This window comes from Oncorhynchus mykiss, chromosome 18 (assembly GCF_013265735.2).
Source record: "Oncorhynchus mykiss isolate Arlee chromosome 18, USDA_OmykA_1.1, whole genome shotgun sequence".
Taxonomy (NCBI): domain Eukaryota; kingdom Metazoa; phylum Chordata; class Actinopteri; order Salmoniformes; family Salmonidae; genus Oncorhynchus; species Oncorhynchus mykiss.
In genome coordinates this window covers 14,244,817-14,262,972 of record NC_048582.1, presented here as the reverse complement: position 1 = coordinate 14,262,972, position 18,156 = coordinate 14,244,817, and the positions used below count along the sequence as shown (strand labels likewise).

Below are 18,156 nucleotides of genomic sequence, written 5' to 3'. Positions count from 1 at the left end.
ACTACTTTAGTCAACACACATTCATTATGTGACTGGTTATACAGCACCTGAATGAACTACTTTAGTCAACACACATTCATTATGTGACTGGTTATACAGCACCTGAATGAACTACTTTAGACATCACACATTCATTATGTGACTGGTTATACAGCACCTCAATTAACTACTTTAGTCAACACACATTCATTATGTGACTGGTTATACAGCACCTGAATGAACTACTTTAGTCAACATACATTCATTATGTGACTGGTTATACAGCACCTGAATGAACTACTTTAGACATCACACATTCATTATGTGACTGGTTATACAGCACCTGAATGAACTACTTTAGTCACCACACATTCATTATGTGACTGGTTATACAGCACCTGAATGAACTACTTTAGTCAACACACATTCATTATGTGACTGGTTATACAGCACCTGAATGAACTACTTTAGTCAACACACATTCATTATGTGACTGGTTATACAGCACCTCAATTAACTACTTTAGTCAACACACATTCAATATGTGACTGGTTATACAGCACCTCAATTAACTACTTTAGTCAACACACATTCAATATGTGACTGGTTATACAGCACCTCAATTAACTACTTTAGTCACCACACATTCATTCTGTGACTGGTTATACAGCACCTCAATTAACTACTTTAGTCACCACACATTCATTATGTGACTGGTTATACAGCACCTCAATTAACTACTTTAGTCACCACACATTCATTATGTGACTGGTTATACAGCACCTCAATTAACTACTTTAGTCACCACACATTCATTATGTGACTGGTTATACAGCACCTCAATTAACTACTTTAGTCACCACACATTCATTATGTGACTGGTTATACAGCACCTCAATTAACTACTTTAGTCACCACACATTCATTATGTGACTGGTTATACAGCACCTCAATGAACTACTTTAGTCACCACACATTCATTATGTGACTGGTTATACAGCACCTCAATTAACTACTTTAGTCAACACACATTCATTATGTGACTGGTTATACAGCACCTCAATTAACTACTTTAGACATCACACATTCATTATGTGACTGGTTATACAGCACCTCAATTAACTACTTTAGTCACCACACATTCATTATGTGACTGGTTATACAGCACCTCAATTAACTACTTTAGTCACCACACATTCATTATGTGACTGGTTATACAGCACCTCAATTAACTACTTTAGTCACCACACATTCATTATGTGACTGGTTATACAGCACCTCAATGAACTACTTTAGTCACCACACATTCATTATGTGACTGGTTATACAGCACCTCAATTAACTACTTTAGTCACCACACATTCAATATGTGACTGGTTATACAGCACCTCAATTAACTACTTTAGTCAACACACATTCAATATGTGACTGGTTATACAGCACCTCAATTAACTACTTTAGTCAACACACATTCAATATGTGACTGGTTATACAGCACCTCAATTAACTACTTTAGTCACCACACATTCATTCTGTGACTGGTTATACAGCACCTCAATTAACTACTTTAGTCACCACACATTCATTATGTGACTGGTTATACAGCACCTCAATTAACTACTTTAGTCACCACACATTCATTATGTGACTGGTTATACAGCACCTCAATGAACTACTTTAGTCACCACACATTCATTATGTGACTGGTTATACAGCACCTCAATTAACTACTTTAGTCACCACACATTCAATATGTGACTGGTTATACAGCACCTCAATTAACTACTTTAGTCACCACACATTCATTATGTGACTGGTTATACAGCACCTCAATGAACTACTTTAGTCACCACACATTCATTATGTGACTGGTTATACAGCACCTCAATTAACTACTTTAGTCACCACACATTCAGTATGTGACTGGTTATACAGCACCTCAATGAACTACTTTAGTCACCACACATTCATTATGTGACTGGTTATACAGCACCTCAATGAACTACTTTAGTCACCACACATTCATTATGTGACTGGATATACAGCACCTCAATTAACTACTTTAGTCACCACACATTCATTATGTGACTGGTTATACAGCACCTGAATGAACTACTTTAGTCACCACACATTCATTATGTGACTGGTTATACAGCACCTCAATTAACTACTTTAGTCACCACACATTCATTATGTGACTGGTTATACAGCACCTCAATTAACTACTTTAGTCACCACACCTTCATTATGTGACTGGTTATACAGCACCTCAATTAACTACTTTAGTCACCACACCTTCATTATGTGACTGGTTATACAGCACCTCAATTAACTACTTTAGTCAACACACATTCATTATGTGACTGGTTATACAGCACCTCAATTAACTACTTTAGTCACCACACATTCATTATGTGACTGGTTATACAGCACCTCAATTAACTACTTTAGTCACCACACATTCATTATGTGACTGGTTATACAGCACCTCAATTAACTACTTTAGTCACCACACATTCATTATGTGACTGGTTATACAGCACCTCAATGAACTACTTTAGTCAACACACATTCAATATGTGACTGGTTATACAGCACCTCAATTAACTACTTTAGTCACCACACATTCATTATGTGACTGGTTATACAGCACCTGAATGAACTACTTTAGTCACCACACCTTCATTATGTGACTGGTTATACAGCACCTCAATGATCTACTTTAGTCACCACACCTTCATTATGTGACTAGTTATACAGCACCTGAATGAACTACTTTAGTCACCACACCTTCATTATGTGACTGGTTATACAGCACCTCAATGATCTACTTTAGTCACCACACCTTCATTATGTGACTGGTTATACAGCACCTCAATGATCTACTTTAGTCACCACACCTTCATTATGTGACTGGTTATACAGCACCTGAATGAACTACTTTAGTCCCCACACCTTCATCATGTGACTGGTTATACAGCACCTCAATGATCTACTTTAGTCACCACACCTTCATTATGTGACTGGTTATACAGCACCTGAATGAACTACTTTAGTCACCACACCTTCATTATGTGACTGGTTATACAGCACCTGAATGAACTACTTTAGTCACCACGCCTTCATTTTCTTTATCTGCACATCTTATGCAAAGTTGTCGTTTTTCATTCCAGGTGTGATGGAGAACTCCAATCCATCTGACTGAGAGCTTTTGGCAGTGCCTTGGCTGTCCTAACTCTAGCTGTGCTGTTACCTTTAACATGCAGTGGTCTGTCCTGCTCTATTACCCCGTCTCTAATCCCTCAGTGAACGGTGCCTTGAGGGAAATAATTTCACCCAACCCTGTATTTTCAACTAGATTCCATAACTTTATGAAACAATTTGTCTCTTTCATTTTACCGTGACCTTATTCATTTGTCCTCCCAAAACCTACGGGCAAAATGTATGGCCACTCAGAAATATCTTGCATACTAAAACCTATACACTGAGTAGGCCTATATCCGTTTGGTACAGACATATTTCAATGAGAGAGTAAAATGGTCAAAGTTCCTCTTTAAAGTTCCAAGTTCCAAACCACTTTGATTCTCTCTTTTTTCCAAACGTCTGAAAAACCTGTTCATGTTATGCTTCTCCTCCCTTGAGTGACAGCTGTAGTATAGGGGTTGTCTCGATCAGAGTTCTAGCATTTGTGAATAGGGGGCTGCGATGGAGGGATGGGAAGAGGGTGAGGATGGGGGAGGAAGGCAGTGTCAATTGGATTCTGCTGAGGAAGAAAGTGCATTCTGACATTTTGTCTGTCAGATAAAAACCTCATCTGATATGACGAGAGAAGGTCAGTGTCTCTACTATCAGATACCGCTGGTCCAAGTCTAGTTTGATGCCTTTCTCTCAGCCTGCCTACTTGGCTTGGGAGGCATAGTGCAGATAATAATAATAATAGATTTATTTTATATAGCGCTTTCATTTCAAACAGAATCTAAAAGTCGCAACAACAACAAAAAAACGATATCAGATAGGAGATTCCCTTCAAACTCAACTCCGGACAAAGAAGCCAGTTCCACTCCATTTTTTCATTCTTCCTCTCTAATCAGGGATTGATTTAGACATGGGACAACAGGTGAGGGAAATGAATTATCAGGTAGAACAGAAAACCAGCAGGCTCCGGTCCTCGTAGGGTAAGAGTTGAACACCTCTGCTGTAGCCTACTGCTGATTTCAGAGTCATTTTGTAATATTACAATATACTAATAATATCTACCATACACTCATGTCAAATGTTCACGGCAGTGGAGGCTGGTGGGAGGAATGGAATAAATGGAACAGAGTCAAACATGTGGTTTTCATATGTTTCATGTGTCATGTGTTTGGGCACCTGAGTGTTAGAGACACCCTGGTTTGAATCCAGGCTGTATCACAACCGGTCGTTATTGGGAGTCCCATAGGGCGCCGCACAATTGGCCCAGTGAGGTACAGGGGCAAATTTCCATTTGAGAAATGAGTAACATGACCTTTCAAAAGAATTGTCCTGGGTAGCCGTGCGAGGACACACGATTGTGACAGGTGAGGATGTGGTAATGCCACCCATCTCCTCAGCCAATCCCAGCCTCAGATTTCCTCCCGCATGCAGCCTCTGGGATTCAGGCTTCAGGCTTAATCAAATGGAACTGAGGCAAGAGCACAGGACAAATCTCCAATCAGCAAAAGCGTGAAGAGTGTCTAACAGATTGATGCAGACCTTAACACATGCATCCGCTGGATTAAATCCTATTCCAATCACATCGATTGTGCATCCCAAATGGTACCCTGTTACCTATATGGTGTACTACTTTTGACCAGGGCCCGTGCACTATATAGGGGATAGAGTGTTATTTGGGAAGCACCCTGAGAGAGGCCTTGGGAAACCTCACAAAAAGCACACAAGTGGCTGGCTGAAGTATTAGGACGTATATTTGTGTAATAGCTCACCGTCAATGCATCGTTACTGTCGAGTGGCAGATATTAAACAGAGGGCAAAAACCTCAATATTACACAGTAATCGTTCTGTAAAATGGTCACACAATATATGCGGTGCCACAGTTGAAAGGATCACTTTGTGGTACCATGAATGTCTTTCAGACACAGTGGAATTTCGTTTTTACTTCCTAGACAAAACCTTTACACCTGTGTCATTACAAAAAACTATAGTTCACTGCTTGCTCAAGATAAAATAAATGACTCTAATTTGCCTAACAATGTACTTCATCATCCTTTTTAATGGACCATGTATTCTCTGATGAGTTTAAATAGTAGGAAGACTCCATAATTCATAGCAAATTAATTAATAAAACATTTCTCACTTCACACTCAAGGCCATAACATGAGGTGTCCCCTGTCTAGTAGGAGCAAGGTAATACATTGAAATTGGGAATGTGTGTGCATGTGCATGTGCGTGTGTGTGTGTGCATGTGCGTGTGTGTGAGCATGTGTGTGTGTGTGTACGTATGTTTTCCTCACCAAAGGGCAGAAAGAGAAGGCTACCATTTGTTACTAGAAAGCATTTACCACCAAGAGGTAATTCTGTCTCCACACACTCACTCACCTCCCAGCCTCACACAGACAACAGCCAGGTGCCTGCCAGGTAGACATAACACAAACACAGTCTAGAATACATCATACACTCCCCCTCACCTCCCCCTCCAGTCCCCCCTCCCTCCTTAGTCTCTGGCTCTGATTGGCTGTGACGGCGGGGCTGGATCAATGGGACAGGGCTTGACTGGTGGCAGAGTGACGGAGTGTCTCTGGACGTCCCATTTGACTGAGAGATCACCAGCTGGGCCCTGCAGCGGAATACTAATCCAGTCTCTCCTTCCTCTGGTGACAGCCAAGGCATGGTAGGACAGGACATGCCTTGACACCATTAATAACACGAAGGCCCTGAATGCATGTGAACAGCCAACTGCTAACTGCGGATTCCCCCTGAACTATTCCCTCATGTGGCTCTGTGACATTTCTCTGTTTGCTCACATTATCACACCAAATCAAATCAAATAAAATGTTATTAGTCACATGCGCCGAATACAACAGGTCTAGTAGACCTTACAGTGAAATGCTTACTTACCAAAAGTGCAGTTTAAAAAAAATATGGATAAGAATAAGAGATAAAAGTAACAAGTAATTAAAGAGCAGCAGTAAAAAAATAACAATATATACAGGGGGGTACCGGTACAGAGTCAATGTGCGGGGGCACAGGTTAGTTGAGGTAGTATGTACATGTAGGTAGAGTTAATTAAAGTGACTATGCATAGATGACAATAGAGAGTGGCAGTGGTGTGGAGAGGGGAGGGGGGCCAATACAAATAGTCTGGGTAGCCATTTGACTAGATGTTCAGGAGTCTTATGGCTTGGGGGTAGAAGCTGTCAAGAAGCCTCTTGGACCTAGACTTGGCACTCCGGTACCCCTTGCCGTGTGGTAGCAGAGAGAACAGTCTATGACTATGGTGGCTGGAGTCTTTGACAATTTTTAGGGCCTTCCTCTGACACCACCTGGTATAGAGGTCCTGGATGGCAGGAAGCTTGGCCCCAGTGATGTACTGGGCCGTTCGCACAACCCTCAGTAGTGCCTCGCGGTGGGAGTCCGAGTAGTTGCCATACCAGGCAGTGATGCAACCAGTCAGGATGCTCTCGATGGTGCAGCTGTAGAACGTTTGAGGATATGAGGACCACTGCCAAATATTTTCAGTCTCCTGAGGGGTAATAGGTTTTGTCGTGTCCGCTTCACGAATGTCATGGTGTGCTCGGACCATGTTAGTTTGTTGGTGATGTGGACACCAAGGAGCTCTCAACCTGCTCCACTGCAGCCCTGTCGATGAGAATGGGGGGTGTGCATGGTCCTCTTTTTCCTGTAGTCCACAATCATCTCCTTAGTCTTGATCACGTTGAGGGAGAGGTTGTTGTCCTAGCACCACACGACCAGGTCTCTGACCTCCTCCCTATAGGCTGTCTCGTTGTTGTCGGTGATCAGGCCTACCACTGTTGTGTCATCGGCAAATTTAATGATGGTTTTGGACTCATGCCTGGCCGTGCAGCCATGAGTGAACAGGGAGTACAGAAGGGGGCTGAGCACGCACCCATGAGGAGCCCCCATGTTGAGGATCAGTGTGGCGGAAGTGTTGTTACCTACCCTTACCAACTGGGGGCGGCCCATCAGGAAGTCTAGGATCCAGTTGCAGAGGGAGGTGTTTAGTCCCGGGGTCCTTAGCTTATTGATGAGCTTTGAGGGCACTATGGTGTTGAACAATGAGCTGTAGTCAATGAATAGCATTCTCACATAGGTGTTCCTTTTGTCCAGGTTGGAAAGGGCACTGTGGAGTGCAATAGAGACTGCATCATCTGTGGATCTGTTGGGGCGGTATGCAAATTGGGTCTAGGGTTTCTAGGGTTTCTGGGATGGGGTGTTGATGTGAGCCATGACCAGCCTTTCAAAGCACTTCATGGCTACAGATGTGGGTGCTACAGGTCAGTAGTCATTTAGGCAGGTTACCTTAGTGTTCTTGGGCACAAGCATTATGATGGCCTGCTTAAAACATGTTGGTATTACAGACTCGGACAGGGAGAGGTTAAAAATGTCAGTGAAGACACTTGCTAGCTGGTCAGCGTTTGCTCGCAGTACATGTCCTGGTAATCCGTCTGGCCCTGCGGCCTTGTGAATGTTGACCTGTATAAAGGTCCTACTCACATTGGCTTCGGAGAGCGTGATCACACAGTCTCCGGTACAGCTGGTGCTCTCATGCATGTTTCAGTGATATTTGCCTCGAAGCAAGCATAGAAGTAGTTTAGCTCGTCCGGTAGGCTCATGTCACTGGGCAGCTCTCGGCTGTGCTTCCCTTTGTAGTCTGTATTGGTTTACCACATCCGACAAGCGTCAGAGCCGGTGTAGTATGATTCAATCTTAGTCCTGTATTAACCAGGGAGGACCAAGGACGTCTGTTTGATTGTTCGTCGGAGGGCATAGCGGGAATCCTTTTAAGCTTCCGTTTTAGCTTCCACTCATTGAAAGCGGCAGCTCTAGCCTTTATCTCAGTGCGCATGCTGCCTGCAATTCATGGCTTCTGGTTGGGGTATGTATGTACGGTCACGGTCACCAATGATAGATTATTTATATCAATTATATCCTTCCTGTTTGGCCCTGTCCGGGGGTGTCCTCGGAGTGGGCCACAGTGTCTCCTGACCCCTCCTGTCTCAGCCTCCAGTATTTATGCTGCAGTAGTTTATGTGTCGGGAGGCTAGGGTCAGTTTGTTATATCTGGAGTACTTCTCCTGTCCTATTTGGTGTCCTTTGTGAATCTAAGTGTGCGTTCTCTAATTCTCTCCTTCTCTCTTTCTCTCTCTCGGAGGACCTGAGCCCTAGGACCATGCCCCAGGACTACCTGACATGATGACTCCTTGCTGTCCCCAGTCCACCTGACCGTGCTGCTGCTCCAGTTTAAACTGTTCTGAGCCCTAGGACCATGCCCCAGGAATACCTGACATGATGACTCCTTGCTGTCCCCAGTCCACCTGACCGTGCTGCTGCTCCAGTTTAAACTGTTCTGCCTTATTATTATTCGACCATGCTGGTCATTTATGAACATTTGAACATCTTGGCCATGTTCTGTTATAATCTCCACCCGGCACAGCCAGAAGAGGACTGGCCATCCCACATATGCTCTCTCTAATTCTCTCTTTCTTTCTCTCTCTCGGAGGACCTGAGCCCTAGGACCATGCCCCAGGAATACCTGACATGATGACTCCTTGCTGTCCCCAGTCCACCTGACTGTGCTGCTGCTCCAGTTTCAACTATTCTGCCTTATTATTATTCGACCATGTTGGTCATTTATGAACATTTGAACATCTTGACCATGTTTTGTTATAATCTCCACCCGGCACAGCCAGAAGAGGACTGGCCACCCCACATAGCCTGGTTCCTCTCTAGGTTTCTTCCTAGGTTTTGGCCTTTCTAGGGAGTTTTTCCTAGCCACCGTGCTTCTACACCTGCATTGCTTGCTGTTTTGGGGTTTTAGGCTGGGTTTCTGTACAGCACTTTGAGATATCAGCTGATGTACGAAGGGCTATATAAATAAATTTGATTTGATTTTAATTTGATGATAGATGTGATGTACTCCACAATGCCATTGGAGTAATCCCGCAACATGTCTCCTGGTCCTCCCTGGTTAACATGTCTCCTGATCCTCCCTGGTTAACGTGTCTCCTGGTCCTCCCTGGATAATGTGTCTCCTGGTCCTCCCTGGTTAACATGTCTCCTGATCCTCCCTGGTTAATGTGTCTCCTGGTCCCCCCTGGTTAATGTGTCTCCTGATCCTCCCTGGTTAACGTGTCTCCTGGTCCTCCCTGGTTAACGTGTCTCCTGGTCCTCCCTGGTTAATGTGTCTCCTGGTCCTCCCTGGTTAACGTGTCTCCTGGTCCTCCCTGGATAATGTGTCTCCTGGTCCTCCCTGGTTAATGTGTCTCCTGGTCCTCCCTGGTTAATGTGTCTCCTGGTCCTCCCTGGTTAACGTGTCTCCTGGTCCTCCCTGGTTAACGTGTCTCCTGGTCTTCCCTGGTTAATGTGTCTCCTGGTCCTCCCTGGTTAACGTGTCTCCTGGTCCTCCCTGGTTAACGTGTCTCCTGATCCTCCCTGGTTAACGTGTCTCCTGATCCTCACTGGTTAACGTGTGCTGCCTGCCTGGCTGCAGAGATTGGAGAGATCGAGAGGAGAGAGACGGAGAGAGATTGAGAGACGGAGAGAGATGGAGATAGAGACCGCGGGGGAGAGAGGTGAGGGTTGAAGGGTTGTGGGGTCACCCAGGGGAATAGAGAGGTGAGGGTTGAAGGGTTGTGGGGTCACCCGGGGGAATAGAGATGAGGGTTGAAAGGTTGTGGGGACACTGAGGGGGAGGGAAATAAGGCTTGAAAGGTTGTGGGGACACTGAGGGGGAGGGAAATAAGGTTTGAAAGGTTGTGGGGACATTGAGGGTGATGAAAATGAAAATGTTGGTGAAGAAAACCACCCAGAGGGTAAGAGAGAAATGAAAGGCTGTAGCAACACAGATTAAAGTGTGATAGTGACTTTTGGAAGTAAGACTCATTCTGCTGGCGTGGTTTATAAGATACAGCAATGACTCCGTCCATCCATGCTCTGCTCAAAGACCCTGATCCTAATCTCTTTCTCTCTACAGCCACAACGTTCCTCTTTTGTCTCCCTCACTGTGCCCACTGCCTAATCCAAATTCAATATGTTAACATATGCGAGGGCCTTGCTACATAGGAAAATGCAAAGCTGAGTCCAAAGGAGCGCATCCTGGGATTCTGCTGTAGTGTTGTGATGATTGGGCCCGAAAAGAGGGGAGGAATTATAAGTCATATCTCCATAATGACAGTGTACGCTATTGTTGGGATCTGTTCATTCCATTTCCATATTTTACTACGTGTGTCAACACAGCAACAATATCTACCACAATATTGTACAGCAGAGGGTAACTTAATGAGAAATGGTGAGGGGTTTAAAAGTGTGTATAATGTGTCTGGGATTGGTGTCATTTGGGGACAGTGATATGTTGAATAGATAAACACTGAAAGGAACATCTCTCAGAATCAAAGGGTGATTTTAAGTCTAAGCCAAATTACAGGTTGATTCTATATACAGCAGTTCTATACATTTAAGAACATTTCCATTGAAGTATTGAACCTGAAACAGAGGAAGTTTTGTATAGGCCCCTACAGACATGGGATTTCTCTCTCTTTAAGGTACAGTAGGTTTTCCCAGCTCTAACTGGCAAACACTTTGCTCTCCACTAAAAACAACCTACAATGAAGCGAACTAATGAGCCATTCAAGAAAATACGTCCTTAACCGAAGAGGTTAATAAGTTATTACTATATAATTATTAATACACAATACTGTAACACATTTTCTCTTTTCACTACCACAGGCTGCACAGCCAGACAGCAGCAATGCAACGTGACAAGGAAGTGTAACGTTTATTGACTTGGAAAGCAATCCAGTGAAATGTTCTCTGTAGGGATAGCTACAGATAGAAAGAAAAGGCTTGTTCAATTGCAAACCTTATTTTTCGGTTTTCTGTTCATTGTACGACTAAAATGGCAAACTTCCCACAGATACTAAAATGTCAGAGATATTCCGATGTTAATGTCTAGTGTTAATAATATGTTTCAGAAGTCAATCTGTTGATCAGAAAAGCATGGAGCGTGGCAGTATGTTGGCATGTAGCGTACTTGGTAACAGATTTGGACTAAATGAATCCTCCAGATTAATTTTAGGGAGATAACATGTTTCCTTATGTCCAACCAATTCTGAACGAAATCTGCCTCATCACAGGGAGGGCAATGTGAAGATACATCTCACAGAAACACACATGCCATGTTTGAGAGCCAAGGATTTCTACCTGGGAAACAAAATGTCCCTGTCGGTTGAAAACCTTGTAACACCATTCTATGCAAATGTTCATATTATAATTGTTTTATTACATCTTTTGAAACCAGTAACTCCCCTCAATGTCCTCTGGATCAAATTAAGGTCCGACATCTGTAGAGCTGTGATACGCAATTTAGTGCTATTAAATTAAAGTGATATTTGAAAGTTTTTTAAGTGCAATGTGGGAATCGGCTATCTGCCTCCCAACATGGCTGGGTTTCAGTACCTATCCTAGCGCTGGTTGTTTACATGGCAGTTGTGGTAAAACAGCCAGGGAGTGGAGTAAGGACAGTCATGACTCTAGGACCAAGAAAATGTATTTTAGTTAACGGGAAAATATTTCCAGAAAAGTTTCTGTTTTGGAGAAAATAGTTTTTTTTCAGACAGCAACGATAAGGTACAGTGCCTTGCGAAAGTATTCGGCCCCCTTGAACTTTGCGACCTTTCGCCACATTTCAGGCTTCAAACATAAAGATATAAAACTGTATTTTTTTGTGAAGAATCAACAACAAGTGGGACACAATCATGAAGTGGAACGACATTTATTGGATATTTCAAACTTTTTTAACAAATCAAAAACTGAAAAATTGGGCGTTCAAAATTATTCAGCCGCCTTTACTTTCAGTGCAGCAAACTCTCTCCAGAAGTTCAGTGAGGATCTCTGAATGATCCAATGTTGACCTAAATGACTAATGATGATAAATACAATCCACCTGTGTGTAATCAAGTCTCCGTATAAATGCACCTGCACTGTGATAGTCTCAGAGGTCCGTTAAAAGCGCAGAGAGCATCATGAAGAACAAGGAACACACCAGGCAGGTCCGAGATACTGTTGTGAAGAAGTTTAAAGCCGGATTTGGATACAAAAAGATTTCCCAAGCTTTAAACATCCCAAGGAGCACTGTGCAAGCGATAATATTGAAATGGAAGGAGTATCAGACCACTGCAAATCTACCAAGACCTGGCCGTCCCTCTAAACTTTCAGCTCATACAAGGAGAAGACTGATCAGAGATGCAGCCAAGAGGCCCATGATCACTCTGGATGAACTGCAGAGATCTACAGCTGAGGTGGGAGACTCTGTCCATAGGACAACAATCAGTCGTATATTGCACAAATCTGGCCTTTATGGAAGAGTGGCAAGAAGAAAGCCATTTCTTAAAGATATCCATAAAAAGTGTCGTTTAAAGTTTGCCACAAGCCACCTGGGAGACACACCAAACATGTGGAAGAAGGTGCTCTGGTCAGATGAAACCAAAATTGAACTTTTTGGCAACAATGCAAAACGTTATGTTTGGCGTAAAAGCAACAGAGCTCATCACCCTGAACACACCATCCCCACTGTCAAACATGGTGGTGGCAGCATCATGGTTTGGGCCTGCTTTTCTTCAGCAGGGACAGGGAAGATGATTAAAATTGATGGGAAGATGGATGGAGCCAAATACAGGACCATTCTGGAAGAAAACCTGATGGAGTCTGCAAAAGACCTGAGACTGGGACGGAGATTTGTCTTCCAACAAGACAATGATCCAAAACATAAAGCAAAATCTACAATGGAATGGTTCAAAAATAAACATATCCAGGTGTTAGAATGGCCAAGTCAAAGTCCAGACCTGAATCCAATCGAGAATCTGTGGAAAGAACTGAAAACTTCTGTTCACAAATGCTCTCCATCCAACCTCACTGAGCTCGAGCTGTTTTGCAAGGAGGAATGGGAAAAAATGTCAGTCTCTCGATGTGCAAAACTGATAGAGACATACCCCCAAGCGACTTACAGCTGTAATCGCAGCAAAAGGTGGCGCTACAAAGTATTAACTTAAGGGGGCTGAATAATTTTGCACGCCCAATTTTTCAGTTTTTGATTTGTTAAAAAAGTTTGAAATATCAAATAAATGTTGTTCCACTTCATGATTGTGTCCCACTTGTTGTTGATTCTTCACAAAAAAATACAGTTTTATATCTTTATGTTTGAAGCCTGAAATGTGGCAAAAGGTCGCAAAGTTCAAGGGGGCCGAATACTTTCGCAAGGCACTGTATGTGTCACGCCCTGGCCATAGAGAGGCTTTTATTCTCTGTTTTGGCTAGGCCAGGGTGTGACTAGGGTGGGCATTCTATGTTCATTTTCTATGTTTTGGATTTCTTTGTTGTTTGGCCGGGTGTGGTTCTCAATCAGATGCAGCTGTCTATCATTGGCTCTGATTGAGAACCATACTTAGGTAGCCTTTTCCCACCTGGGTTTTGTGGGTAGATGCTTTCTGTTTTTGTGTCTGCACCAGACAGAACTGTTTCGGTTGTTCTCTTTGTTGTTTTGCTATTCAGTGTTCAGTTCAACTAATAAAAGATGAACACGTACCACGCTGCAACTTGGTCTTCACCTTCTTCCACCAACAGCCGTTACAGAACTACCCACCACCAAAGGACCAAGCAGCGTGTTGTAATGGACCCCTGGACATGGGAGGAGTTCCTGGATGGGAGGGGACCCTGGAGGCAGGCGGGAGAGTATCACCGTCCACAGGAGGGACTGGAGGCAGCTAAGGCTGAACGGCAACACTATGAGGAGTTGGCACGGCTGGCAAGGAAGCACGAGAGGCAGCCCCCCAAAAACAATTTGGGGGGGTGCACACGGGGAGTGTGGCAGAGTAAGGATTCAGACCTGAGCCAACTCCCCGTGCTTACCGTAAGGAGCCGAGGATGGAACCAGAGCCAGTCGGGGTGGAATTGGAGGTTGAGCAAAGGGAGCGAAGCAGAGACAATGAAGGAGTTGATGGGGAGATTGGAGGAGAGTGTAATGAGGGAGTTGCTGTGTTGCTGCATGAGGCACGATATCCGCCCGACGGAGCGTGTCCTGGATTTGACGTCACCTGAGTCAGCTCTCCATACTCGGGCCTGAGGTGTGTGCTAGCCGTCTGTTGAAGACTGTGCCTCCTGTGCGCCTCCCCAGAACTGCACGTCCTGTGCCAGTTGGGCGCTACAGATCTCCAATACGTGCTCTGAGCCCGGTGTGCTACATTCCAGCTCCCCGCATCTGCCGGGCTAGGCTGAGGATCCAGCCAGGACAGATGGTGCCAGCCCTGCTCTCCAGACCTCCAATGCATCTCCTCGTGCCAGGATATCCTGCGTAGGCTCTGCGCACTGTGTCTCCAGTGCGTCTGCACAGCCCAGTGCGTCCTGTGCCTGCGCCCCGCACATGCTGGGCTAAAGTCACCATCCAGCCAGGACGGGTTGTGCAAGCCCTTAGTTTGAGACCTCCAGTGCGCCTCCACGGCCCAGTCTATCCTGTGCCTCCTCCACGGACCAGGCCTCCAGTAGGTCTCCCAGCCTGGTGAGTCCTGTGCCTGTCTCCTGTCCTGGCGCTGCCAGAGTCTCCCGCCTGTCCTGGCGCTGCCAGAGTCTCCCGCCTGTCCTGGCGCTGCCAGTGTCTCCCGCCTGTCCTGGCGCTGCCAGAGTCTCCCGCCACGAGGGTCCCCAGTCCTGGGTCGGTGGCGAGGGTCCCCGCTCCAGAGGCGCCACCTAAGTGGGCCAAGCCTAAGGGGTCTACGTCCCGCACCAGAGCAGCCGCCGTAAAGAAGGCCCACCCGGACCCTCCCCTTTAGAGTCAAGTTTTGCGGCCGGAGTCCACACCTTTGGGGGGGGGGGGGGGGGGGGGGGGTACTGTCACGCCCTGGCCATAGAGAGGCTTTTATTCTCTATTTTGGTTAGGCCAGGGTGTGACTAGGGTGGGCATTCTATGTAAATTTTCTATGTTTTGGATTTCTTTGTTGTTTGGCTGGGTGTGGTTCTCAATCAGAGGCAGCTGTCTATCATTGGCTCTGATTGAGAACCATACTTAGGTAGCCTTTTCCCACCTGGGTTTTGTGGGTAGATGCTTTCTGTTTTTGTGTCTGCACCAGACAGAACTGTTTCGGTTGTTCTCTTTGTTGTTTTGCTATTCAGTGTTCAGTTCAACTAATAAACACGTACCACGCTGCAACTTGGTCTTCACCTTCTTCCACCAACAGCCGTTATAGTATGTGCACTCTCCAGCCAATCAATAACATAAATTCTTCAATTGAACAATTCAATTAAAGCACATTGTTGGAATTAAAACCAGAAGCATCCTGTCAAAACCCTAGAGAAAAACCTCTTTCCTCTTCGGACGATTCCTACGGACCTGGAGATTGGTAAAGGTTGACGACACACAGGGGCAAAGAACATAACAATGGGATTATTTCTTATGATTATAGCAGATTAAGTGTTGCCCCTAATTGGTGTAAACAGTTGTGACTAGCTACAAAGCAACACAATCATCCAAATCAAATCTCCTGGCTCGACTATTTCGGCCTGATTACACAATAACCCCACAGTGAGTGATCGTGTTCCTCCTCAGGCATCGGCTACACAGCCTAGCGCAGCACTGAATAGAATAGAGAATCATGGTAGAAGTGGGATTGGAACTGCTCTCTAACTGCCTGCATGTGTTAACTCTCTGAGCCATGCTCCCTGGCTAACTGCCTGCCTGTGGTCCCTCTCTGAGCCATGCTCCCTGGCTAACTGCCTGCCTGTGTTAACTCTCTGGGCCATGCTCCCTGGCTAACTGCCTGCCCGTGGTCCCTCTCTGAGCCATGCTCCCTGGCTAACTGCCTGCCTGTAACTCTCTGAGCCATGCTCCCTGGCTAACTGCCTGCCTGTGGTCCCTCTCTGAGCCATGCTCCCTGGCTAACTGCCTGCCTGTGTTAACTCTCTGAGCCATGCTCCCTGGCTAACTGCCTGCCTGTGTTAACTCTCTGGGCCATGCTCCCTGGCTAACTGCCTGCCTGTGGTCCCTCTCTGAGCCATGCTCCCTGGCTAACTGCCTGCCTGTGTTAACTCTCTGAGCCATGCTCCCTGGCTAACTGCCTGCCTGTGGTCCCTCTCTGAGCCATGCTCCCTGGCTAACTGCCTGCCTGTGTTAACTCTCTGAGCCATGCTCCCTGGCTAACTGCCTGCCTGTGGTCCCTCTCTGAGCCATGCTCCCTGGCTAACTGCCTGCCTGTGTTAACTCTCTGAGCCATGCTCGCTGGCTAACTGCCTGCCTGTGTTAACTTTCTGAGCCATGCTCGCTGGCTAACTGCCTGCCTGTGTTAACTTTCTGAGCCATGCTCGCTGGCTAACTGCCTGCCTGTGTTAACTCTCTGAGCCACTGCTGAAGGCAGGGCAAATTTTCTCAGCTGAATTGAGGCTAAGAAGGAGAGAGGTCACACTGACTGTGCTAGTGGTGTATGTTTGTATGTTTGTGTGTGTGTGTGTGTGTGTGTGTGTGTGTGTGTGTGTGTGTGTGTGTGTGTGTGTGTGTGTGTGTGTGTGTGTGTGTGTGTGTGTGTGTGTGTGTGTGTGTGTGTGTGTGGCAGGCGAAACCAGGGCAAACACAGCATTGGGAGTTTTTTTTATAGACCTCAAAGCTCAATCAAAACACAGAAACAACTTGATTTTCATGAGCTTCCACAATCTTTCCAAAGTTGTGGGGAAACCATTCATCAGGTTTTACAGTGTTTGGAGAAAGGAGTGGCTCTGAAAGAATATGTTGGATAGACAATGGTTCCTCTCCCAGTTGAGCCAAGCAGTGTTTCTGAGCTTAAAATGCAGGTTGTTATGGTCTTCTAAGTCAAGACACCTGCTCTGACCTTCGCACTCACCTGGGTACGAACAACCTTTACAGGAATGAAACCCTCTCTTCTATCAATATGACCTAGGAAGCCAGAAACTTTACAACATTATAGAACTCATAAATGATAATGTTGTCCTCCGACGGGTGTCTTTATTCGACAAGGGGAGGAAGTACATTATCTCTCCTTTTCTGTCTCTCTGCACCTCTCTTGTTTCCTCCACCACCACCTCAGCTGTGAAAAACTGTCCATCTTCATATCTTTCCTCCCTCGCTCCAGACTCCATAGCTGCGTTAAAGAACAGGAGTTGAGAAGCCTAAGAGTTATGGGTCTGCCAATGACACTTAATACCTTATTGTTCCCCGGAGAAAAAAAAAACAAAACTTAAGCATGTTAAGTGAGGGAGGGCCTCTAACAGTGTGGACCCAGGTCCAACTCTCTTCTGGCTGGGGATTAGAGAATTCATTAGTAATCTGCAGGGGAGGACTTTAAAGCAGCTTGATTTATGTGCATAGGTTGCAGAAACTCCTCTCCCCCACTCCTTTACCTACAACTGCTATGTAAACAACCAGGAATAGGATAGGTACAGAAACCCAGCCATTTTGGAAGGAAGATAACCAATTTCCACAACGCACTTCAACAACTATCAGATAAGATAGCAGTTATATTTAACAGCACTAAATTGCTCTAGGTTGACTAGATATAACAGAACACCTGACCTCAATACACAGGAACATAACAGAACAGCTGACCTCAATACACAGGAACATAACAGAACAACTGACCTCAATACACAGGAATAGTGTCCAACGTCTTGGAGCTCGGTGGGTCTAAACCAGATAGCGTCCTCCTCCTTGTTCATTCTGATGCCGTCGAAAGAGATAGGCTCCTCAAAGTCTCCGTGTCCTGTACTTTTATACCACATAAGGCTTAGTCCCACACTCTGGGAGTGGGTGTAGTTCGCTCTGATGTATCCATAGAATAAAGCACATTTAATCCGCACCGGTTCCCCCAAAAGCACTTTGTATTTCAAGTAGTCCACTGACCAATCCGTGCAGTCGTCCACTGAGGAGAAAGGAGAGAGGGAAAGGTAGATTAATAGGACTGTCAT

At 45.2% G+C, this 18,156-nt stretch overlaps 1 protein-coding gene across 2 annotated transcripts in view; it reads right to left on the bottom strand.

Annotated features, from left to right (window-relative positions):
* LOC110495483 (interleukin-1 receptor accessory protein-like 1) overlaps positions 1-18,156 on the bottom strand; it is a 398,899-nt gene that overhangs the window by 222,984 nt on the left and 157,759 nt on the right. For both annotated transcript variants that reach the window (XM_036951893.1, XM_036951894.1), the window contains exon 3: positions 17,831-18,110. In XM_036951893.1, the coding sequence (XP_036807788.1) occupies positions 17,831-18,110 (280 nt within the window). The remainder of the gene's footprint in view (positions 1-17,830; positions 18,111-18,156) is intronic.